General features: G+C 38.1%; 1 protein-coding gene across 3 annotated transcripts in view; it reads right to left on the bottom strand.

Moving 5' to 3' along the window:
• Positions 1-1,856: 1,856 nt before the first annotated feature.
• The window catches only part of LOC126412232 (BTB/POZ domain-containing protein 2-like), a 70,230-nt gene continuing 44,387 nt past the window's right edge, over positions 1,857-27,699 (bottom strand). For all 3 annotated transcript variants that reach the window (XM_050081722.1, XM_050081723.1, XM_050081721.1), the window contains exons 5-7: positions 25,573-25,730; positions 9,208-9,442; positions 1,857-3,988 (exon numbers count right to left, since the gene is read on the bottom strand). In XM_050081722.1, coding sequence (XP_049937679.1) covers positions 3,830-3,988; positions 9,208-9,442; positions 25,573-25,730 — 552 coding nt within the window. In that variant the 3' untranslated portion in view covers positions 1,857-3,829. The remainder of the gene's footprint in view (positions 3,989-9,207; positions 9,443-25,572; positions 25,731-27,699) is intronic.

The raw sequence follows: 27,699 nt of genomic DNA on the forward strand, positions 1-27,699 counted from the left end.
TGTACTCCCAATTCTTTTATAGTCACTGCAGTGCTGTAGTTTGCAAAAAAGTATTTTCAACTTACTGTTACACTCAGATAAATAGTTTATCACTTTGAGATCTATTGGGCTTGCTCTCCCTTGGTTCAGCTTTACTTCAGCCTTAAATTACTTTTGTGTAATAGGGGCTGGGGACTGTCTCTATTGTGCATTACCATATACTTGTACTCCATGACAACAGATTTCATTCTTCCAATACTTAGCTCATGCTGGAGACGAAATAGTACATGATCAGTTAAAAAATCCTGGTCAAGGGATAGCATTCTAGGGTGGGATTACTAAGTTAATATCCCCCTATAGTGTTATAAGGCCTTGGCACATTTCTATAGCAAACAAATACCGTGTTCTCTCTAAATCAATGGTTAAACACCATTTATGACATTCTCTATGCACCTTTCTACTCATTTAGTTTGTGTTATTCTCGTCCTCAAATGACTTTGTCATGAGCAAAATGCGAACTGAATAGCTTATTATTTGTAGACACATTCATACTATAACAGGAATGTTTAAATAACCTTAAGGCAGAGTTCAAGCATATTTTAAATCCTGAAGGTGCTACTGCACATCCTTGGCATTACACATCGATCACTGAAATCTCTCTAGATAGCTATATAAAGTCTGTCAGCTTGAACATAAGCAACTCATTAACACACTAACGTTGTAGTCCACAATTTACGAAGGGGAGAGTTATCATAAGCCTTGTTAAAGTCAGTGGAAACCATATGGGTCTCCAGATTCCTGGTCAGTCTTTTTTCCACTAGGTGTTTTACACAAAATACTTTGAAATTTTAAGCATTTTGTTTCACATCTGGAAGTCCTCTGTTACCAAGACAGGGGAAGTGTGATAAGTCTCATAACGTATTAATTACGAAAAACAAACAAGAAAATTTGACACTATACAGTTTTGACTGTGAGGAATATTTGCCAAGTTCCATCACACTCCACTTCTGTAGTCAAACACACGCTCTATTAGGGGGTGTGCTGAGATGATCTATATGTCTAGTGATGCGTATTGCCAAAGTTTTATTAAAATTTTCTTCATGGTGATGGTGAGGCACACTAGGTAGCGACAAAGACTGTTATGACTATCATGTCTTTCTGTTCAGACATGATAAGGAGACATCACAACAGACCTGAAAATAGTTCTAAGATTCTATTTTACTACTCATGGATCACATTTACATGTAGGGATCATTTACCCCTCTAGTCCACACTACAATGGTAGTAATAAGTAATTTTTTTTTAATTTTTTTAACAGTTGTTAACTTTATATTGTTACATTGTCAACTTTAGCCTTCAGTTCCAAGAAACAGAATACAGTTATGTTTTTACACTGGGAATACCTTTCAAGGCCTCTTCAGTTGACCATTTACTATGTAACATATTCAAGTATGTGTAATTGTGCATGTAAGTTAACTTTATTTGTAATTCAGTTTTCTAGTTTTTAATTATGTCCCTTTTCTTTCTTTTTTAAAAGATTACCTGATGACAACTTGCTAATGAGGTGAAACCTGTAATTATACCACTTAGGTGACCTGAGGCTATAATAATAATCATTTATTATTATTACTATTATTATTACTAATATTATTAATTACACAACAGTCACAGTATTTCCTTATTGCAGTGGGCCTAGTTGGTTCAAAGATTAAAACATTAATACAAGATAGGAACTGTACCATGATCATGTCTTTAACAGTGACCTAATGCAAAACTAGTGACACGTTTAATGGGACTTGACACTGATATTACACATCTACTGTTTACAACAATGAAATAATGTTATCTTTAACACATACCTAAAATTTTTTTTAATCAACTGATGAAGCTTGTTAATCAAGATTTACAAAATTTGGTGCCTAAGAAAAGCAAGCAACAATTCTTTTTCTGTACTATTTATTGAGCAATGTAAATACAGCTCTGATTACAGAAAGCAAGTGCTCTTTCCTCGATAAATCTTTTTAAATACATTATTTCTGCCTAAGTCTACACTGCACTCAAAAAATACTGAACAATTGTACACATCATATGCGTGAATCACCTCTGTACTAAAGAATAACTGGAGTAATAATACTAGCAAACGAAGCAGATTTCAATGGCAAAAAATTAAATGTGGAGAGTAGACACCAATTTTAGCTCACTAGCAGAGTAAGTCTTGATTGGCTAGCTAATACTACAAGATACTGAGCCATGTTTGCCAGCCATATACAAACTTTCACTGTCAAGTGAGTTATGACTAAATTCTCCTTTCCACAGTTATGATACTACTGTAACATAATACTTCATACCTCAAACAACTAATTAACAGCCATCATGATTAAAACAGATAATAATGTAAAAAGATCAGCCTTAAAATGCATATGCGTGAAATGTTTTAAAGAAAGTAATTTACAAATACATATATTTTATATACATCTCTTTTTACACATTACTGCTGAATTGTCAGGGAAAGCTTTAAAAGGTAGACAAAATTGAGAATGACTGGTACAAGTAGAAATAGCAATTAAGAAAAGAAATTAACCCAAACTGGCTTCTTAAAAGTGGGCAGAGTTCATTGGATCAGGAACAACTAAAGCAGCACATGTTAAATTTCTAGCTATTGGAAGTTTCTAAAATTATTTCATTGAATAAAGACGAAAAACAGGAAAGAAAAGGGTGTTTGCAGAGGTGTTGAAGTCAAAAGTAACTTTAAACAGTGGCTGTGCTGCTTTTGATGCAGACTTGATGGTGGTTAAATGTGGAAAAAACCTGACAGATTTAATTTGTTGTCTGTGTGGATTCATTCTAGTACTATCTTGTAAAGCACAGATCTATTTGGGCACTTTGCTCACAATGTGTTGTTAAGAGTTGAATGGAAAAACTGGAACACTGATGTCTCAAACTTTTTCCACAATGCCTTGATTTCAAAACATGATATATTAGACTAAAACAAAATGCCCATTCATGTTTAAAAAAATCAAACTGTAAATAAAAGAACATCACACAATTGGATGACAAAACTATGCTCAATAAACAGCAAGATCTAGATAAACATATTGACTAATGTCTGTTCTTAGAGTGCTTTACAAGAAAGAGGAGTTATGCAGAAGCAACTGACTCTAGTAAGATGCACTTAGATTGTTTATACATGAATCCTGATCGAATGGACTTTTATTTAACATGGGCTAAGCACCTGCAATCACACCATTTCACATTTACAAAAGTCTCACCACTTTGATCTCTCTATGTCTTCTTGACAAAATCGTGTGACTCATGCTTGTAGTTTTTCCAACATTCAATCTCCTAACAACCATGTAAACACATTCCCCCATCCATACACAAATTACAACCTTTCTTTACATTTAGGTTGTTAAGTTCTTTTATAATTATTTTCTTCTTTCAACTTGCATGTCATCTACTCTGATTTGTTTCTTTTCTTTTAACAGACAAAGTTTGAACAAATAAGTGTGCACCAGCCAACATCAAATCTTAGTTTGACATAATTTGAAAAATTTAAATTGTATACTAACATGTCATATCACAGTTACGTCTCTACTAATTTCTCTTCCGTTTATTGCTCGGATGTTTTTTCTTTCAGTGTGCCCAGCACAATGCACCATTAAATCGGAACACATTTAATGGACAGAATTATATAATAATGATGAACATTCCTATTATTTTACAAAGAGAATACTAATATTTATCACAAGAAGTAGGATATTTACCCTTTAATGTGAGAGAGGAAACTTCCTACTTAAAATACAGTCACACACTTTCAGTCACAGCATCAAAAACTATTTAAAAAGTGATCTTATGTATAAAATATTATTTCTGGAATCTGGCCGTCTTCAACTGAAGTTCCATTATTGTTCCCAGCAGCATAGGAAAACTGAAATGTAACTTTGCCGCCACTTGGACAGTCAAGCACCAGCTTCCTCAAACCTTTTGTGCCGTAGTGAGATTCTGGACCCTGGAAAGATTGAAGAAATTATGGTAAACACATAGAGAAAATACAAAGCAACAGTTCAAATGACAACTATATCAGCAGGTGGAGTTTTTCCAATACTTTGGTAATTCCTGGCAACTACACAGAACTGTCTATGGCTCAAATTAATAACTGAGTGATTGACAGATTGCAGTAGCCGGAGGCAGTGTTACTGGTGTGCAGCCAGCTACATCTTGGCAAGGCTCTGAAGATACCTACCAAACAGGCAACCGGATGAACACATTGCACTTGGCTGGCAGTTTGCTGGTGGCTCACTTCTATCACTCTGATGTCAATCACAAAGTTATTTATTACATCCATTAATGTAGCTTTTACACCCATCAACAATATTACACAGTCGCACTTCTGTTTTGCATCATAGGATGCAAATGTAATGTATCACACACGCATCTGTGTAATTTCGCTGCCTGGTTTTCCAGAGTGTTTATGTCTAGTTCCCCTGGTGCTTCAATATGACTTAGCCTAAAACTGGATCACTGTTGCTGTCTTCATTATCTGTCAACTGACTTGGTTCTTCTCACTGAAGACACAAATAAATCACAGACATAATGTTATCAGCTAGTATCTGTTAACCTTCCTCCATAACAAAATGAAACATTGTGAAACTACTTGAAGAAAGTGCAAGTGTATCCACTTGACAATAAAATTCTACAATATTGTGCCATGAATCTACCTTAATTACCACTTTTTTTTCCCTTGTCCATGCAAAATGGCTCTGAGCACTATGGGACTCAATTGCTGAGGTCATTAGTCCCCTAGAACTTAGAACTAGTTAAACCTAACTAACCTAAGGACATCACACACATCCATGCCCGAGGCAGGATTCGAACCTGCGACCGTAGCGGTCTCGCAGTTCCAGACTGCAGCGCCTAGAACCGCTTGGCCACCGTGGCTGGCCCTTGTCCATGCACCACCACAGCAAAACTGTTTAGGAAATTAATCAGCAAATACATCTGGTTAACAGTATCTATTTGTACAATGTAAAAAGGATAGACTGTTACACACCATAAAGACAACACATTGCATTTCAGACAGGCACAATAAAGAAGACTGTTACACATTGATCTTACGGCCAAAGCCTTCTTTGGAAAGCAAAAGACACACACACACACACACACACACACACACACACACACACACACACACACAAACTAAGCACACCTCACGCATACATGACCACTATCTCCGCTACTCCACCCAGAATGCAACTGCAGCTTGTTGAATAGAAGCAGCAATATGAAGTGGGGTGGGGAAGGGGCAGAGATATCTGGGTATTGGGGGGAGAGTGGCGGGGGGGGGGGGGGGAGGAGAGAAGGGAACATAAAATGAGGAGAGAAGGGGGCAGAAAAGGAGAGGAGCAGAATAGTGAAACAGACCGGTGGGAGAAATAGCAGAGAATGGTGCACAACAAGGGTGACAGGTACAGACTGTGAGGAGGTGATAAGGGGTTGGAGGGTGTGGTGTCAATATGTTACCATAGGTTGAGGTCAGGATAATTTTGAGAGTGGAGAATGTACTGTAAAAGTAACTCCCATCTGCGCAGTTCAGGAATGCTGGTGGTTGAGGGGAGGATCCAGATGGCTCAGGTTGTGGAGCAGCCACTCAAATCAAGCATGATATGGTGCCCTCTTGCCCCTCCAACCCAAGAACCTCACTCGCAGCCTCCCGACTCTTTGCCTGGCAGCCTTGTTCTGCCATCATCTACTTTCTGCACACTCTGACAGGCAATGCCGACTCCTCTCCCCCCCACCTGTACCCCACTATCTCTCCCCTCCTCCCCTTTCTCTGCCCTATTTATGACTCCTGCTTCCGTTTGACACAACCCAGTTGTATTCTGGCCAGAGCAGCCACAGGTAGGGTCCTGAGTGCATGAGATGTGTTTGTGTGTGTGTGTGTGTGTGTGTGTGTGTGTGTTTTCCTTTCTACAATGAAATTTTCACTTTGCAACAGAGTGTCTCTACAATGAAATTTTCACTTTGCAACAGAGTGCCTCTACAATGAAATTTTCACTTTGCAACATAGTGCCTCTGATATGAAACTTTCTGGCGGATTACAACTGTGTGCTGGACCAAGGCACAAACTCTACACCTTTGCCTTTCACAGGCTAGTGCTCTACCGGTAGAGCTTGTTATGTTTACCTGGTTTGCAGTTATTTCTGATGGGAACAATCCTGTTATTAACCTGTTCACAGTAACTCAGTATCTGCCCCACCTTCCTACTCATAGTGAATCCTACTGCTGGTGTACCAATTTCCACTGCTGTTATTACCACATATTCCTACAGCCAGATAGATTTATCTTCTTTCCATTTCGCAACACTGTCCCATACTATATCTACTCTGAGACCTGGAATTTCCCTTCTCATATTTTCTAGTTCCTTTATGATGTTCAAACTTCTGACATTCCCCACTCCAACTCACATTATAATACCCTTTTGTTACTTATTCAATCTTTTTCTCATGATTTCCTCCTCCTTGGTAGTCCACTATGGAGATATAAATGGGGGCTTATCCCTAATCTTCATGGCACTTTTGAACTACATGCGACAAGTCTTGTGGATAGACATGTTTTCCTTTTAATGCCATGGTTTCCACCATCTTCTGTATCCTCACTGATCATTGCTGATTCTTCAACCTTTTAGGGGCAGTTCATCACCCCTAGGGCATGACATTGCTCTGAAATTCCATCTCTCCCTCAACACTCTTGAACAGGGCTGTAGGCAGAACCAGAGTGACTCCTTATACCATAAGTCTAAGCAATGGCCGAGTTCAAAGGTGGGAACCAGAATGTTTTTAATATTATTCAGAGACACTATCGCACAATCAGCATAACAGCTAATTCATCCAAGCTGCTGACAAGAATAATATACACAAGAACGGAAAGATAACTGACGATCTGTTACACAACAATCAGTCTAGCTTTAGACAAAGAAAAGGCATCAGACGAGCAGTTCTGACACTGTGCTTGTTAAAGCAAGATCGATGGAAAACTAACACACTATCACTGGCTTCGTTGAGCTACAAAAACCTTTTGACAGTGTGAAATGACGTAAGATGTTCAAATTCTGAGACATATGAGAGTAAGCTATAGGGAAAGACAGATAACATACAATGTGTACTAGAGGCAAGAGGGAACAGTAAGACTGGAAGAACGAAGTGTTCAGATTAAAAAGGGACTAATACAGAAATGCAGTCTTTCTTTCCTACTGATCAGTCTCTACGCTGAAGAAGTTAAGTTGGAAATACAAGAAAGATTCAACAGTGGGATTAAAATCCATGGTTAAAGGCTATAATAATATAATTCACTAACAACATTGCTATCCTCAGTGACAGGGGGACAAGAAGTACAGAATCTGTTGAATGAAATGAAAAGTTTAATTAGTGCAGAATATGGATTGAGTGTAAACAAGGAAAAGATAAAAGTAATGAGAAATAGAAGAAACAAGAATAGCGAGAAACTGAACATCAAAATTGGTGATCACGAAGAAGAAGTTGTGAAGGAACTCTGCTAACCTGGAATTAAAATAACACATGACGGATGAAGCAAGGATGACAAAAGATGGACTACAATGGCATTCCTAGCAAAGAAATGTCTACTGGCACACACAACACTTAATTTTATGGAGAAATTTCTGAGAACATACATTTGCAGCATAGAATTGTATGGGTAATAAATCATGGACAGTGAGGACACTGGTACAGGATTTGAGATATGGTGCTACAAAAGAACACTGAAAATTAGGTGGACTGATAAGATAAGGACTGAGGAGGTCCTTGCGGACTCAGGGAAGAAAGAACCATGTGGAAAATGCTGACAAGAAGAAGGGACAGGATGATACAACATGTGTTAAAGACATTAGAGAAAAGCCTCCATGATACTAGAGGGAGCTGGAGAAGGTTAAAAACTGGAGGAGAGAGAGAGAGAGAGAGAGAGAGAGAGAAAGAGAGAGAGAGAGAGAGAGAGAGAGAGAGAGAGGGGGGGGGGGGGATAAATCCAGCAAATAATTGAGGAGGTAGGGTGAAACTGCTACTTGGAGGTGAAGAGGTTAGCACATAAAAGAAATTCGTGGCACGCCAGAAATGTGACTTGGTACCTCACTGTTTCTACATTTCTATATCATGATCATCCGGATCATAAACCCTGCACCTAAATAGAGAACGTATCAACCAGTCTCACATTTACATCTATGTGATTACTCTGGTATTCACAATAAAGTGCCTGGCAGAGGTTTCAATGAACCACCTTCAAGCTGTCTCTGGCAAACTGTCAGTGCCTCGGCGATAATGTGGCAGCCCCACCAAGGCAATCGGAAGTGGTGGGCCAATCATCCGCCCTTCTTAAATAACCTGATTACTGAAACTGAGATGCGAATACAAAACCGGATGGATACACTGGTAATGACCTTTGGCATGAAAAGGAAAACGAAAATTGGCTTTTGGAATATACAAACCTTGCGGGAGAGTAGCAAGCTGAAACAAGTGAGGATGGCTTTGGATTGGAACCCTCAAGGAGTTAGAAAATGTGGTCATGACAAACAGACATGGAAAAGGACGATCGAGAGAGAAGCTGCAGAGGATGGGAAAAACCTGGAGTGAAGAGACTTGCTAGAAATCGTACCAGGCCCTACGTTTCAGAGGGAATGGCAAGGACTAAGCAAGCAATTCATTCCACAGAGCACCGCAGCTAATTGGCTTTTGCATCACAACACTACTGTGTTCACACAGCACCTTTCGGCCAAAACCCAACTGAAAATGCCTGCTCCCCCACCATCCTCACCTCACATGGCCCCCAGTGACTTCCTTTATTAAGAAGAATAAAAATAAACCCAATGAAGATGCATTCTCAAATGCTGATGGAGGCACTAAATAGTATAACTTCCACTAATGTTAAAAACGCTAGGATAAGTGTATTATGTCTTATGGACAATATTTTGGTGTTTTAAGTTTTAAAAATGTTCCATCAATACATAATTTCTTTTACACAGTTCTCATTATTTTTGGGTCTTCCCTCACATACAGAGACTACTTGGGCCACTGGTTTTAGGATTATGACATTGTTATTTTTAAAGCAATCTGTAAATGAAATATATCTGTCTTAAGATAGAACTCCCACCCCAAAACACATACAATTTATATAAAATAAAAATGTTTCTGCATTTTATTTCAATATTTTTGACATACATACCTTCAATGTGACTGATGCAATGTAACTTGTATTGGGAAGTATTTCAACAGGTTCTTTGAACATTACTCTGAAAGTTGAACTGGATCCATCTGAACTAAAACTGGTAGTATTAGTGCCCAGAAGATCACCAGAACCAGTATGTATTATCTGTATATTAACACTGTACTCTGTTGGATTACGAATTGAGCCATAAAGACCAAATCCAACAACAAATATTTGACGATCAACTGTGAACCTGGAAAAATTTACAGAATTTTAATTTCAGTGAACTGCTTGTATATTAAAAGGTAGTGACTTAAGAAAAACATCTTGTTGTTCAAAACATTAAATGCCCTAGTAACATTGCGTAATGGGTTTTAAGGCATGACTGCCACATTTTTATCTGTGGAGAACGTTTGAGTACAGTCCGCCTCATTCACAGTGATGTACCAGAGAGAGAGAGAGAGAGAGAGAGAGAGAGAGAGAGAGAGAGAGAGAGCAGGGGAAGGGAGAGAGAGAGAGAGAGAGAGAGAGAGAGAGAGAGAGAGAGAGAGAGAGAGCAGGGGAGAGGAGGGGAGGGAGAGCAGGAAAGAGGAGGGGAGGAAGAGCAGGAGAGAGGAGGGGAGGAAGAGCAGGAGAGAGGAGGGGAGGAAGAGCAGGAGAGAGGAGGGGATGGAGAGCAGGAGAGAGGAGGGGAGGGAGAGTAGGAGAGAGGAGGGGAGGGAGAGCAGGAGAGAGGAGGGGAGGGAGAGCAGGAGAGAGGAGGGGAGGGAGAGCAAGAGAGAGGAGGGGAGGGAGAGCAGGAGAGAGGAGGGGAGGGAGAGCAGGAGATGGATTATGCATCGCTTCCTATGCTAGTGAATGGTCAGTTGTAAACAGTGCTACAGTATCACAATAGTAATTACGTATCTTACATATCTAATAATGACTATGTCACCTGGAAGCACTGCATTCATGTAGCTAAATGAATGTATTGCTTATATTCTGCCTTATAGTGCTGGGCGTGTGGATGTACGAGGGGCGTTTGAAAAGTCCGTGCAAAAATAAAAACTACTTATGTGTTTGGAGTAAACCTCTCTTATTTTTTGACATTGTCTCCTTTCAGACTTATACATTTCGTCCAATGCTGTTCTAATTTGTTGATCCCTTCCAAATAATAGGAATTGTCCAAGACTGCAAAATAGCTATTAGTTTCTGCAATCGCTTCCTCGTTTGAATAAAACCTTTGTCCCGCCAGCCATTGCTTCAAATTGGGGAACAAGTAGTAGTCTGAGGGAGCCAAGTCTGGAAAATAGGGGGGATGTGAAACGAGTTGGAATCCTATTTCCATTAATTTTGTGATCACAACTGCTGAGGTGTGTGCTGGTGCATTGTCGTGATGGAAAAGGACTTTTTTGTGGTCCAATCTCCGGGGGTTTTCTTGCAGCTCGGTTTTCAAACTGTCCAATAACAATGAATAATATGCACCTGCAATAGTTATACCTTTTCCAGATAGTCGATGAGGATTATCTCTTGCGAATCCCAAAAAAAAAGTTGCCATAACCTTTCCGGCTGAAGGAATGGTTTTCGCCTTTTTTTGTGCAGATTCTCCCTTGGTAACCCATTGTTTAGATTTTGTTTGGTCTCAGGAGTATAGTAATGTATTCATGTTTCACCCACAGTGACGAAACAATGCTTAAAGTCCTACAGATTCTTCCTGAACAGCTCCAAACCATGCTTGCAACACTTCACATGGTTCCATTTTTGGTCAAGTGTGAGCAATTGCAGAACCCTTCTTGTGGATAGCTTTCTCATGTCCAAATGTTTATGCAAAATATTATGCACCCATTCATTCGACATGCCCACAGCACTAGCAATCCCACACACCTTAACTCTTCTGTCATCCATCACCATGTCATGGATTTTATCAATGATTTCTAAAGTCGTAATCTCCACATGGCATCCAGAACGTTCAGCATCACATGTGCCCATATGGCCACTCTGAAAATTTTGAAATCACTTATAAACTGTTCTAATCGAAGGTGCAGAGTCACCGTGATGTTTATCAAGCTTCTCTTTAGTCTCCTGAGCGTTTTGCCTTTCATAAAGTAATGTTTAATCATCACACAAAATTCTTTTTCGTCCATTTTTTGAGAATCACTCGCCTTCCTTGATTCACACAAATGCCAAACACAAAGAAATTGACCAATATGGCTGAAACTTGGTGTGCATTCCTTTCAAATATACTACTAATTAAACATGACCTTGATACAAGCCAGTGGTGCCATCTCTCGGACTTTGCACGGACTTTTCAAATGACCCTTGTAATGCACATTTTATTCATTTTTCTGTGGTTTAGAACATAATATGAAAACTCAGAAGTAAGTCAGCAATAAAGATCACTTGGGGACTAAAATCAACCTGACAGCCAAGGAAGCAGAAACAGAGACTAATAACACACAAAAGTGAATAATGGAAACAACAGCAAGGCTTACAATTGGAGAAGTGGAAAGTACCATATAGGCAAACACATTATGAACCAAGCAGAAACCGCTGTTGCATAAAGAGGAAAGAATGCAATGAAAAAGTAAATGTTACTGAGGATATTTCCACTTCTCAAGCTCAATGATCCATCCCAAGACAAACTAGCTGACCATCGCATATCGAAGTTATTGTAAAGTCAAGAAAGTTTGATGTGAATATTATAGAAGAGTGTTCAGTGATGATACTTGAAATAAAGTAAATTATCACAAGATCCTTCTCCAATTTAGCAGGCAGACCTCAAAGTATTAAAATAAGGAGGAAAATGGAACTAGGAAGCCATTCAAGCTCAGTCCTAAAATGTTTAACAACACGCAATCAGATGTCCAGAAATGAGTGATGGTCAGCCAAAACAGAGTCACTGCGTAGTCAGTTTGAATACCAGGCCTTTCTGTTATGAACAAGAGTAAAGCAACGAAGAGTAGGAAGTTAGCAAAGGTAAAGAATTGGAAAGATAAAACCTCTACAGTAGCAATTTTATCCAGTTAACAACTTAAAGAATACTCAAGAAAACTGCGATATCTCCATACAATATGTGGCGTTTGTCTGTGTGAAGCAAAACAAGACACTCAGAATTTTGAGACCTGAGGTGAATTATGAACCCAAATTTAACACAACAGAAAAATAATGATCTTAATGGTAAAAGTAACAGTAACAGTAATAATAATAATAATAATAATAATAATAATAATCTCTTCTTTAACTGTCAAATCTAGACGATCAGAGTAGTCCAAATAGTCTAAGGCCACTGTGCATGAACAATCCAGCAAGCCAAATAGTACTCTGCCAAACCAAATTTTGCTGTGTGTAAGGAAACACATGGACTTTGGTGGCTCAGCCAGTCCAGTTGAATTTCCGGCAGGTTCAAAAGCTCTGCACCTTTCTAGTGTGAAAAAATCTGCTGCAGTGAGCCATGGCAGTCCACCTAAGATTCCCTCACACATGGCACGTTCTTGCTCGGTCATGGCACGTTCTTGCTCGGTGTGATGCAATTTGGCAAATTTGAAGTCGTGTCTGGTGATCTACAGTAGTGATGTCCAGTGGAAGCATAAACTTACCTTTTTTTTTGTATTATTTGTATTAAAGTACAAAGTCATTTATGGATGGTAAGTAACTGTTATCTGTGGCCACCTATTTTATTAATTTACTTTAATCTACAAGATGTACTTGTGCCTAGGCCATGTTTATATAAGTGCTAGTCATGCTTATATTTGCTGCTTGTTAGGTATTATGAAACGGAAGGAGCAGGCAAGAAACAGACACAACCATTCACATGATTTGAATTAATACTGCCTTGATTGGAACAGTGTCCTACAAATAGCCATGTCATTTAAATAAATACACATTAATAAAAATAACAAAAGGTTTTATTTAAAAGTAGTTAGAGACTGGATAAATACAAGCAACCAGCTGCGTACATGATCAAATGTCCAGCCTGTTCCATGTTGTAAAATGGTAAACATGTAGATTATTTAACATACATGACCACGAGCACACAGTGTGCTGTTACATACAACTTCAGAGGAATGCTACCTACCCTACATATTCTTAGGAATGGAAAATATTTGTAAATGAAAACTATAAAACAAGTTGTGATAGAGGAAAGCACAAATATTGTGTGAATTTGTCATATTATCTGCATGTGGAGAGCCACACCAAGGAACAATGAGTGTCCTCCAAATGGGATAGATACCACAGTAACTTCATGAGCAGAGGTACCAGCACAGACGCGAATGTATGAGATCCTTGCATTACTGGCCTACAGTGGACAAGTGCAATGTCCTCTGACAACAGTTATTAGGAAATTCAAACAAATGAACACACTGTCATTCTGAATCCTTCATTCTTTGTGTAAACTTGTATGCAGTGGTTTAGAGTTAGACAATCTCATTGGACATTTCATGTTATATGAGGGTTACTTCGCTGCTGCTGGCAGTACCAGTGGCAGTTGCACTACAATGACAAGTTATCACTGAGTTGTGATGGTGCAGTAATTTTACATCACTATGCTGCATGCTGCACAAGAGAGCTTGCTGAGCTGTATTTACATCAAAACATTATTTGTTACAATTTTATTTTATTTATTTATCTTTTTCTGAGCATTGCAGATAAAGTGAAGATGGAGTTTGGCTTTTAGCAGAAGTTTAAGAAAGAGCTGATGACTGTTGTTAAATGAGAGTGGCGTTAAATTTTTATTTTCATTGTGATTCTTTGCCAGTAATAACCAGAAAGACAGAAGTAGTACATATTGTATCCCAGTTCCATTAGGACTGTGGCTATGTAAAATAAGAGTCATGAATCACATTCCCCAATACAGAGCTGAAATCGTTTCAAAAGTGTTCTGAAATAGTCACTCTAGTTCTTTATTGGAGCTGCAATGCGATTTTCTTGGATGTCTTTGACTGCACCATAATGGCGTCCTTTTAGTGCCAACTTCAATTTGGAGGAATGATCATAAGTTGGCTAGGAGCATATCCAGCGAATACAATGGGTGATCCAGGACTGCGATCTGTTTGCTGGCCAAAAATTCACACACAATCTTCACTTTGTGGGCTGAGACATTGTTGAAGAGCAACCAGGAACCTGCCACTTGGTATTCCTTTTGAATTCGAAGAACTCTCACCCACAAGCGATGGAGGTCTCAAAAAACTTGGTGTTACCTTACCGTGCCACCATCATTTTCTGATAAGTGTCATACTTACTGCAATGTTCACAGCCAGTATGCCTGCTGCACTTTGACCTTCTACATGGCTGTTGAAACTTCAAGGATCATAATTCAGGCCTACATTAAGTAATATATGAAATATGAGTCAATATGTGCATCCTGAGAAGGGCACTGCGATACACTTTATACCACTGACATGATCTGGTTAAAATGATTTGCCATATGATTATTCCACCTCTAGAAACAGTGATTAACCTCTGATTTGGATTTACAGTGAGTGACACAAAACTGAATCATAATAAGACAGATACCCTTATATACATCCATATGGTGGAATAACTACTTTTTAAGCAAGAAATTATTTCCATACATTTTTAATTTTTTAAATTTATGATCTGGACATGCTGGCCATATATTATTTAATTCATAATAATAAATGTTTTTTTTTTTGCCTTTACAAATGTCTGCTTGTGTCTGTGTATGTGCGGATGGATGTGTGTGTGTGTGTGTGTGTGTGTGTGTGTGTGTGTGTGTGTGTGTGTGCGCGCGCGCAAGTGTATACCTGTCCTTTTTTCCCCCTAAGGTAAGTCTTTCCGCTCCCGGGATTGGAATGACTCTTTACCCTCTCCCTTAAAACCCACATCCTTTCGTCCTTCCCTCTCCTTCCCTCTTTCCTGATGAAGCAACCGTTTGTTGCGAAAGCTTAAATTTTGTGTGCATGTTTGTGTTTGTTTGTGTGTCTATCGACCTGCCAGCACTTTTGTTTGTAAGTCTAATCTTCTTTGTTTTTAGATATATTTTTCCCACGTGGAATGTTTCCCTCTGTTATATTCATATCATTAAATGTTTCTTTTGTCATACTTATATTTTGTGTCAACAGAATTAGGTCACAGTTTGATCAAAATTTTTTCCCCATTATTATGAAGATAATTAGTATCATTTCTTTTTGAAGATGTCAGCACTATCACACTGATGAGGGAAAAAATAGGTACTATAGTTGCCACCGTAACCATGACTGCAATGTTGGTTTCTCCAGTATAGAGTTTTAGGGTGCAATTGTGAAATACTCAGTAGTGATTGCCGAGAATTTGTGATTTGCAGGCATGCAAACAACTGACACAGTGAAGCCATATGAATAACTGATTGCATCAAGAAAGACATATGAAAAGAACCATCTGTTGAAGTGCATTCAGGGGAATAGTTTCATTAGATATTTAATACTTATTCAGTAAGTAACTGTAGAAACATTCAACAAAGGTATTTAAATGTACGGAAATAGCACTGCAACTGCTTATTTATTTGTTTCAGAATCTTGAATTATTTATTGCAGAAATACATAACAGCACTACATACTGAGCCTTTACAACAAAGTATTTTACTCCATTCAGATTTGTAGATAACTTCCAACACTGTGAAAAGTGAAATTCAATGAGTATATGAACAGTATTTTTTCCGTGTACATAAGGTGTAATAAAATTCACCAATTCATTGAAAGATACAGTTATCAGTTTTGTTGAGTTGGATGCCAGTAATGTTTAATGCTTTTTTAAGGAAGTGCCTGAAATCTGTCGGGCATCTTGTCAATGTGTTTTATCATGTCCTTACTAAAATTTCTAGTGTTTTCTTAATGTATTTTTGTTTGTTCATTGGTATGATATTTTCTTTGCCAGCTTTTAGAAGCATAACATTGTTAATTTTTATTTTGTCATTAATAGCATTTATGTCTTTGGTTTGACTGATCAGCTGATGGTTATTGCATTGTTTATTATAATGATTTTTGATTATTTTGGATATTTCAGTAAGAACATTGTTTTGCTCTACTCTTGGAAGTTTTGCTGCATCATTGCAATTTTTACACATTCCATCATTTCTACTGTACTACTATGGGATGGTTTTTGTTCAGTGATATTAAGTTAAACCTTTCTGTAATAAGTTGTTTCATTGTCATTAAAATAAAATTTATTAAAATTTGACGATCTTTTGCAAAAATGAAATTCTGAATTGCAATTTGTTCCTGGTTTCATGGGGTAGCTAGCAGAGTTTCTATTTCCTGCTATGTCAATGTCTAATCTTTCTCCTGTCCATTTCTGTCATAAGCAGCAATAATGGTCATCATAATCACAATACTGGTTCCGTAGTAGTTTTCCTTTTTTTAGGTGTGTTACATATAACCAGGGACTCCTACGATACGACTTGGCAAACAAATGGTAATGAAATGGGGAGCTATTAATATCAATGGGGGCTACTCTGGGAAGAAGGTAGAGCTAGCAGAGGCTGCAAGTATGATGGGGCTGGACGTTTTAGCTGTTAGTGACATTCGGGTAAGGGGTGAGAAAGGAGAGGAAGTGGGAAAATACAAGGTCTACCTGTCAGGAGTCAAAGCAGGAATAGCACAATGGGGTGTAGGGCTTTACATCAGGAAAGAAATGGAACCCAGCGTAGTTGCAGTAAGGAACGTAAATGAATGACTGATGTGGATAGACCTGACAGTGTCTAGCAAGAAAATTAGGATTGTGTCAGTATATTCGCATTGTGAAGGGACAGATCAAGATAAGATGGATAGTTTTTATGAGGCACTCAGAGATGTAGTTGTTAAGAGTAAAGGACAAGGACAGTGTTCTGCTCATGGGTGATTTTAACGCCAGGATTGGAAATCGAACAGAAGGGTATGAAAAGTTTATGGGTAAATTTGGAGAGGATATGGAGGCCAACAGGAACGGGAAACAACTCTTGGATTTCTGCGCCAGTATGGGCTTAGTAATCACAAACTCCTTTTTTAAACATAAGAACATTCACTGGTATACTTGGGAAGGCAGGGGAATCAGATCTGTCATTGACTATATAATAACAGATCAGGAATTCAGGAAGGCTGTGAGGGACACACGTGTATTCAGGGGATTCTTTGATGACACTGATCATTATTTAATCTGTAGTGAAATTGGGATTGTGAGGCCGAAAGTGCAGGAGGTCAGGTCCATATGTAGGAGGATAAGAGTGGAGAAACTTCAGGATAAGGAAATCAGGCACAAGTACATAACAGTGATCTCAGAAAGGTACCAGTTAGTTGAATGTAGTCAATTACAGTCATTGGAAAAGGAACAGACAAGGTACAGGGACACAGTACTAGAAGTGGCTAAAGAATGTCTTTGAACAGTAGTGTGTGAAAGTAGGATGAAGCAAACAGCTTGGTGGAATGAGACAGTCAAGGCAGCCTGTAAAAGGAAAAAGAAGGCGTATCAAAAATGGCTACATACTAGAACTCAGGTAGACAGAGAAAGTTACGTTGAAGAAAGAAACAAAGCCAAACAGATAATTGCAGCATCCAAGAAGAAATCTTGGGAAGACTTTGGAAACAGGTTGGAGACTATGGGTCAAGCTGCTGGAAAACCATTCTGGAGTGTAATTAGCAGTCTTCGAAAGGGAGGTAAGAAGGAAATGACAAGTATTTTGGACAGGTCAGGAAAACTGCTGGTGAATCGTGTGGATGCCTTGGGCAGATGGAGGGAATATTTTGAAGAGTTGCTCAACGTAGGTGAAAATACGATCAGTAATGTTTCAGATTTCAATGTACAATGGGACAGGAATGATGATGGAAATAGGATCACATTTGAGGAAGTGGAGAAAATGGTCAATAGATTGCAGTGCAATAAAGCAACTGAGGTGGATGAAATTAAGTCGGAACTCATCAAATACAGTGGAATGTCAGGTCTTAAATGGCTACACAGGATAATTGAAATGGCCTGGGAGTTGGGACAGGTTCCATTAGATTGGACAAAAGCAGTAATCACACCAATCTTTAAACATGGAAACAGAAAAGATTGTAACAACTACAGAGGTATCTCTTTAATCAGCGTTGTGGGTAAAATCTTCTCAGGTATTGTTGAAAGGAAAGAGCGAGTATTAGTTGAGGACCAATTGGAAGAAAATCAGTGTGGATTTAGGCCTCTTAGAGGTTGTCAGGACCAGATCTTTAGCTTACGGCAAATAATGGAGAAGTGTTATGAGTGGAACAGGGAATTGTATCTATGCTTTATAGATCTAGAAAAGGCATATGACCGGGTTCTTAGGAGGAAGTTATTGTCTGTTCTACGAGATTATGGAATAGGAGGCAAACTTTTGCAAGTAATTAAAGGTCTTTACATGGACAGTCAGGCAGCAGTTAGAGTTGACGGTAAATTGAGTTCATGGTTCAGAGTAGTTTCAGGGGTAAGACAAGGCTGCAACCTGTCTCCACTGTTGTTCATATTATTTATGGATCATATGTTAAAAACAATAGACTGGCTGGGTGAGATTAAGATATGTGAACACAAAATAAGCAGTCTTGTATATGCAGATGACTTAGTTGTGATGGCAGATTCGATTGAAAGTTTGCAAAGTAATACTTCAGAGCTAGATCAGAAATGTAAGGACTATGGTATGAAGATTAGCATCTCGAACACAAAAGTAATGTCAGTGGGAAAGAAATATAAACGGATTGAGTGCAAAATAGGAGGAACAAAGTTAGAACAGGTGGACGGTTTCAAGTACTTAGGGTGCATATTCTCACAGGATGGCAACATAGTGAAAGAACTGGAAGCGAGGTGTAGCAAAGATAATGCAGTGAGCGCTCAGCTACGATCTACTCTCTTCTGCAAGAAGGAAGTCAGTACCAAGACTAAATTATCTGTGCACCTTTCAATCTTTCGACCAACTTTGTTGTATGGGAGCGAAAGCTGGGTGGATTCAGGTTACCTTATCAACAAGGTTGAGGTTACGGATATGAAAGTAGCTAGGATGATTGCAGGTACTAGTAGATGGGAACAATGGCAGGAGGGTGTCCACAATGAGGAAATCAAAGAAAAACTGGGAATGAACTCTATAGATGTAGCAGTCAGGGCGAACAGGCTTAGATGGTGGGGTCATGTTACACGCATGGGAGAAGCAAGGTTACCCAAGAGACTCATGGGTTCAGCAGTAGAGGGTAGGAGGAGTCAGGGCAGACCAAGGAGAAGGTACCTGGATTCGGTTAAGAATGATTTTGAAGTAATAGGTTTAACATCAGAAGAGGCACCAATGTTAGCACTGAATAGGGGATCATGGAGGAATTTTATAAGGGGGGCTATGCTCCAGACTGAATGCTGAAAGGCATAATCAGTCTTAAATGATGATGATGATGATGATGATAATAACATATAATTTAGTATTCAGAGACCTATTTTTTCTTGAGCACCAGATTTACAAATGTTTTGTACTCAATGTGTCTTGCAACTTTCAAATGGTTCACAAACAACTCTTATTTGTTTATAAAGACAAGGCTGCTTGCTTTTTATATTTTTTAATTTAATGGACTGGTATCTGGCATATGCTCGTTATCAGCAGTCTTATAGAAGATACATAAAAATAATGTATGACATTATTATGAAAAGTTGCAGATAGACACAACAAAATGACTGTCAAACAAAGCTTATTCTGCCCTGGATTTTCCATTGTTTAAAAAATAATACACGATACATGCTATATAGGTGATAGGTTACATAAGTTGGAATATGTTTATAAGCAGAAATGTTTCAGGAAGAAGAAGATCATGAAGAATCAAAAACATAATAAACAATGCAATAACAAACTTCCTGGCAGATTAAAACCTTATGCCAGACCAAGATTTGAACTCAGGTCCTTTACCTTTCATGGACAAATGCTCTACCGAAAGCATACTCTGCTGCAGAGTGAAAATCTCATTCTGGAAACATCCCTCATGCTGTGGCTAAGCCATGTTTGTGCAATAACCTTTCTTCCAGGTGTGCTGGCCTTTCAGTTTCAGCACGAGAGCTTCTGTGAAGTTTAGAAGGTAAGAGATGAGGTACTGATGGAAGTACAGCTGTGAGGACGGGTCGTAAGTTGCGCTTGGGTAGCTCAATCAGTAGTGCACTTGCCTGCGAAAGGCAAAGATTCTGAGTCCAAGTCTCGGTCTTCCAGGAAGTTTCATGTCCGTGCACACTCCACTGCAAAGTGGAAAGCTCATTCTAGAATACAGTAACAGTCCTCGGACCAGTGAAACTGAAACCATAAATGCTATTAATGAGAAAACAAAAAAGAACAATGCTTCTACAAGCAGACAAAGGAAATACTGTCATACTAATCAGAAAACAAGAATACATTAATAAAACATTAGTACTTCTAGTAAGAACAAAATGAAATGTACTGGCAAGAGACACCAATAGACAGATTTCAGCACTCATTTAAAAATCTTCGAACAAGACTGGCACCCTATTCAACAAAACTGTTAAGCAATGGTGTGTAACAATGATGGGTTCATGCCTAAACTATGCGCACAAATAAAAGAGAGACAAAAAAAAAAAAAAAAAAAAAAAAAAAAAAGAACATACTGACCAAGTCTCTCTCTCTCTCTCTCTCTCTCTCTCTCTCTCTCTCTCTCTCTCTCTCTCTCTCTCTCTCTCTCCCTCCTGTAATGGCTCCATGATATTTGCTTCAGTGTGCATGCACTAATATCATCTGAACCACTATGGGAGTGAATAATTTATGAGTAGGGGGTTAATGGACAAGTGATGCCATTTTGCAGCATGTGGTAAGTTGGAAATTTGGGTCGGTCACGGGCCGTGTTCAGATGGCTGAAGTGGTTAAGTCATCTGCTCATGAGAAAGGGTTAACCTAGGTTTGAGTGCCAGTCTGGCACAAATTTTCAACTTTCATCAACGCATTTCCAAAATGCCCTATGCAACTGGAAGTCACTGTTTCCCAACCACCATTTCCCATTCGTTTATTTTGTATACAAAATTATGTTTGTAACAAACAATAAACAATCAAAAGTTCAACAGACTTTATTCATCAAATTAAAGACATAAAATCACAGAAAATTCTAAATTATTTTCCCTAGACATTACCAAACAATCCATGTCCCAGTCAATGAAACTGTTCACAATACTGAAGAAAACTTTTGTGGCAGGGCCAAGCTAGATGAATTTGGTGGCAGGGCCAAGGTAGATGAATTTATCTCACTACTTAAACTTAGTTGATTTTATTTTTACCAACCAATGAATGCAACAGACAAGACAAGGGCCTTGCAATCGGAAACTATCTTGCTGGCACTCTAGCAAATATATTCCTTGACAAAATTGAAAATGCTATCTTGAACGGGCACGCAGAAAGGCACAATAATATACAGTACTACTGAAGGTATGTTGATAACACTAGTCACAATAAGTGGAACTAAACAAGAAAGATACACATTCAGCTTGTAATTCAGTTACCTACACTCCAAATCACGTTCTCAATAGAACACGAGGAGAGCAACAAAATAAATTTTCTAGACCTAGAAACACGTAAAGAAAATTCAGCACATACCTTCAACATTTTCAAAAAAGCTACAATTGCAGATACAGTTACAAACCACTTAGCTGTTTGTAGATGACAAGCTGTAAATCGTGTAGAAGATTTAAAGCTACCAGCACAAACAACCAACCATGTCAGGCATCTATATAAATGTATACATCCACTTGATTTCCAAATCTATTATGAAACTAGTACCTTTACACATATCACAAATAAACAATACAGAATGCCTCAACTCAGTGATATATGTCTCAATTCTATGCTGTATGCAAATGAATGTAAGATATTTGTCAACAATTGCTCATTTCATCAATGTAAATATTTTGAACCAAAAGTTTCCTTAGAGGTTAACATGTGACAACGAAGAAAGCAAACTAATAAACTCACTGATGATAGTGCAAAAAGTGCTGAAACATATTTGGGTGAAAACAAAACTACAAAACTGTGTCTTTCATTAAGCAGAATTCCTCTCCATTTTTTCTTAGCTAGCACAGAAGTAAGAACTGCAGCAGTCATAAGATGATTATTTCTATGCCGAGGCAGGTCCTTTCTTCGCAGCTCTTCAACAAATTCCACAATATATCAATCAAATTTCAGAAAACTATGCTTAACCCTTTCGCTGCTGTGGATGTATATGCATATCCTGCTCTGGCATTCCCCAGGTGCTGTGGAAGTGTATATGCGTGCCGTTTGGGATTTCCTACAGTGCAACTGACTGTGATAATCACCCTGAGCCACTGTCCACTCAATGCTGTGGATGACTTACATCCATATCTTGGTGAATAAAAAGATTCACATATTTGTCACACAGCATATGTCCCTCTTTGCATGCTATCAGCTGCAAAAATATTCATTTCAATATCTCCAATGGTGAATAAAATATGACACATAATTCCTGACCTGCAGGGATGGTAATGGATTTCTTGTGCACGACTGTTCATTGGATATAAAAATCAACAACTGGGGAACAAAATGAGATATTGTTCTGCTCTGAATTTTAAATAAAATTTAGATATCTTATCTACATGCAGCAATGTATATGGTAAAAGCAACAAAGCAAAGTTTAAGGAATGTGTTTTTACCTCTGTAAACTCTTTAAAATAGCATGTAATGTTTTACTTAATTTGATGGAATACAGTAACTAGGAAGAATAACAAAAAGAAATTCAGTCCTTTACTGAGCAAAGTAATCAGAGTGTAAGATGTACAAAAATCAATTTTTTCAGCAAACAGTTTTCTTAATATTGGGTGATAAGTATTTCATAAGAGCCGGGATGCCATCTCTCACCACATTTCCTTATGGTGGCAAGCAAAACAGCCACAACAAAGCTGCACTCAGCATGGAATGCAGACAGCCTGTTTGTAGTAGCCAATGGGTTGATATAACATTCAATAAAGTATGTTTGGCCTAAAAGTAATACCCAGTTATGTAATCACAACTGTAAACAACATGCCATCTGCAGCACAACAGACAAGACATAAAGCTGAAATCATATGGATAAAGCAAGAAGTCCGGTCTCTGTATTCCGAAGAACAAGCATTTAACACTGAACTATACATACTGCTTATAGGAGCTAGCAACTCATATAAAGTATACACCAGTTTTGATGAATTAATGCACAGGTTTAGAACATACACAGATACTGTAATAGAAAGAAAACAAATAATCCCGCAAAAGAAACACCAAAATTATAATTCACACAATTGCTCATCAATCACAACATCAATATAACAAACACACTTTTCACAAAAGAGTGATTAATCTAACAGATAAATTTCTCTGAACAAGAAAGCAGTCTGACTGAAAAGGATCCCAAACATAACAAACACAATGGTCCCACAGAACAACAAAGAATCTCATAACAGAAACTGAACACATCATACAGCAACAGTGACTGAACACACCTGAATTAAATGCAAATGTAACAAAAGAACTAGTCACTGAGGAAATAAAACACAAAGAGAACATAATCACCATAACAGAAAATGCAATGACAAAAAATATATAGAAAAAAAAATTAATACAGGAAAACGCCATTACCACAAAATCTGTCAAGGGTAATTAAATTTTATTTTAAAAGAAAAGGAATACACTGACAAAACATTAGAATTCATCCAAAGCAACATCACAGAATTAACAAGTGACCCAACAAAGCAACACCAAATAAATCTACCAAAAACTTTGAAAAACAGAAACAATTTTCAAAGACACAGAGATAAAAGAATGATACAGAAACATCCCAAGGCTCCCACTCTAAAATCATTGCCTAAAATTCATGAACCAGATATACCACTATGCCCAATAATAAACTCTCCCAATGCACCAATATACTACTTAGCCAAACAGACACGTTGCTACAAACAATATGCAAACACACTGAAAACAGATGCCTAAAGAACTCAAATGACTTAACAGAAAAAAATAAGAAATGAAAAAATACCAAACACAGCAACATTAATTTCATTTGACATAATTACCATGTACACACACATTCCAACAGGAGAAACCATCAACATCATAGAAATCTGCAACTACAAGGAAACATACCTGCAACAAACATACAAGAAATATCAGCCATACTGAAGCTCATCATAGAGCAAAACTACTTCACATTCAGCAAGAAGTTTTACTCTCAAGAAGGACTACCTATGGGATGCCTAATCAGTGGCCTCTTAGCTGACATTTCCATCAATCACATAGAAAATCAAATCTTCGACAAAATAGTTAAACCAAAGCAATACAAAATAAAATATTGGTACAGATATGCAGATGATATAATTTGTCTAACAGATGAATCACAGTTTCGTATTAAAGAAGTTCGTGAGGACATAACACTATCCAACCATAAATACAGTTAACTATTAAAACACAAACAGATGAAAAACTAAATTTCTTGGATCTCACCATATATGAGAGAAACCCCAAACATGACTTCATGATTTCTAGGAATCACAAGCACCAACATTCGTAAGTCATAAGTTATGGATAATGACCAATCCAATCAGCCCATAACTCATAAGGAGGCCAGTTTCAGATAGTTACTACACAGACTGAACATAACACCTACGAATAAACATGACTACACACAGAAGAACTGAACACTACAAAATGAATTTCACAGAAGAATAGGTGTGATGCAAATACAGTAAAAATAAACAATAAAATACGAAAGCAGGCAACATTTAACCAGGAAACACACACACACACACACACACACACACACACACACAATAAATCAGCACACAGTAATTTTTACTCACATGAAAGACTATCCAAGTGGTAATCTAAATGAACAAACAGACCTAAAAACTAAACATTTTATCAAAAATTTACAGATATCTTCATCCTATAATGAAGCAATCTTTTAAACAAAACTAAACAGACTTTACATAATTTATTTTTACACTACCTATATTTTTATATATTTGTTAGCAATGGGCAAAACACAGATCATATACATAACCAAAACAAAAATGAAGTACACAAGAATTGTTACCTTCAACAACAAAAGATGTCAGTGATATAAAGTACAATGAGGCTCATTTAAGCTCACATGATAATGTGGTAGAAACTGTATAATATTCATATACGATCAGCAAAAACTAATATGAAGAATTAAAAGCAAAATATATGTAAGTACTACAGCATCTAACATAACATTATAAACAGACTCCAATTCTCATAGCATATATCCTACAACATGTATTACATACTATTTTTAGGTATCTTCTACTGGTCTGATAAGTGTATGCTGGATACTGGTCCAAAATATTATATAATAATATACAAAAAAGTCATTATAAACTATATGTAGGCCTTCTCAATATAACAAAGTTTATCAATAATAATGCGGCCTTAATTAATCTTTGACTCACCTGATGCGGTCACTTGTGCCACTGTAGCCCCAACGACTCTCAACCACCTGGAAACGATTGACTACCTGCTCCTTGCCTGTCATGCAGCAGCGAGGTGCTTCAAGGAATCCAACTGCTGGTTTTGGGTTAAGCGTAAAATAAAGGAATAGTGATACCACCTGAGAAAAACAGTGATCAAAATCACACACGTCACAGAAAACTATGTTAATATGGTCTATTAATCTAATCATACTTTTCATCTTCAATAAATGTTGAATACACTGTTTCCTGGAATTACAAACACTGAAGATGTACACATGAGATTCAAATGCATGAAAGTAAATAGTACAAGCTGTACCATATCATTTGCAACCTGTTACCATCATTATATCAAAGAACAAGCAAATGAGTGTGTTTAGGTTTTGCCTCGAGAATTGAAAGCCAAAATATCAATAATGCCAAATAGTATAAGGGGTGATCAGAAAGTTTCCATTTGAAGTCTTTACAGTATAGGATCATTATGCCAAGCAGGAAAATCACCATGAGCACTGAGGCAATAATCCTACCAATGTCCCAGGTTGAAGATACCCATTTGCTGTAACGCTGTATCCTTCTGGATGAAGAAGTCCGTAACTGCCTGCTGCACATCCTTGTCTAACAGGAATTGTTGAGCCTTCAAGGCCTTTTGTAACGGCCCGAAGGCACGATAATCACATGGGGAGAGATCAGAAATTTAGGGCAAGTGCTCGAGGGTCTCCTAGTTGAGTTAGTGTAACTTCTGCATTATGAAATTTGTGGTATGGGGACATGCATTATCATGAAGCACAAGCACCACTTGTCACAGTTTTCCCACATATTTCATCCTAATTGTACACAATGATTATACCAGCTTTACATATCCCTGTTCCCTAGTAAGGAGAAACAGATTCCCTGAAATCAATATGCAATGGGTACTGGTAATCAAAGAACAGGTGAGTGTCACCTTTCCAGCAGGTGGCTGTCTTTTGGGAGGGTGGGAAGGGGGGGGGGGGGGGGGGGGGGGATGGATGACACAACTACATCTTCAAAGCTTATGACTCCAGATCTCAAGTGGTGGCACCAGCTTTCACTGCTGCAACAATTCGCTCACTCAGGAAATGTGTTGCCTTCAACACAGCTGCAGCTACTGAACAACTTAAGTTTTCCAGATATTCTATTTGATGGGTGGTTTTAAGTAACTGGCTTTTCAGGCTTGCCCTGTCTTGCTGTGAGCTAGTGTAACAAACCTACAAATCTATTTTCTGTGCTTGAGTTTAAAAACATTTACGGTACTTAGGTTTTCAAACATTTAAATTCCATCGTTAATTCACTGATTGCACACTTCTTTTAACTCTTTGGAAGATTACCAAACTTAAATTCACCTTCTTTATTGGAGGACTGATTCTTGTTCTTGGTTGTTGTGTAATTTAATTTAGGAATCTTTACTTAATTCCATTGTTATACTTGTGTGGGCTTTATTTAAGGGCCTTACAGCCATTTAAAATTTTGGGTTACTTCAACTTGTTGTCTACCAAGTTTTAAAAGTAGCCTCTGCAGGGGTAAGGGTGGCTTCAGCCTGCTTATTGTGATAAACAGTAGTTATTTCTATTATTGTTTCTCCCTTTTAAATTTGCCTGTGTAAGTGAAGCTTGTCATTTAAATTGATATTTGTCTTGTTTTAAAAGACTGCTTATGAAAGAGAAACTTTCTGTTCATTATTATATATCAGGTTCAAGAGAAGGCTGTGTGGTTTGAATTCTTATTCTGAGCGTTGGCATATTTTGAAACTAATTTGTAATTTCTTAAGGAAAAATGATGTGCTCAACCTGGGTTTGCCCTTCCACGTCTCCTATCCTTTGTCCCTCTTATGTTTGGACATTTCAGTAACCATTACAATGCCACTGGAGGAGGGTAGTACAAGATGTGGGTGGATGTCAAATGGGCCAAAATCCATCATTGTGCTGAGTCACTGTCCATCACCGGTAAGGATGGAGTGACCTCCTTGAGTGTAAGATCAGACCCTGATTGAGATGGAGGGGACAATATCCTCTGGAACGTCAAAGGGGGAAGAGGGGCGGGGGGGGGGGGGGGGGGGGGGAGAGGGATTTCATCCGTGCCTTACACATCTCC

The sequence above is a fragment of the Schistocerca serialis genome, chromosome 7, assembly GCF_023864345.2.
Source record: "Schistocerca serialis cubense isolate TAMUIC-IGC-003099 chromosome 7, iqSchSeri2.2, whole genome shotgun sequence".
Classification (NCBI taxonomy): Eukaryota; Metazoa; Arthropoda; class Insecta; order Orthoptera; family Acrididae; genus Schistocerca; species Schistocerca serialis.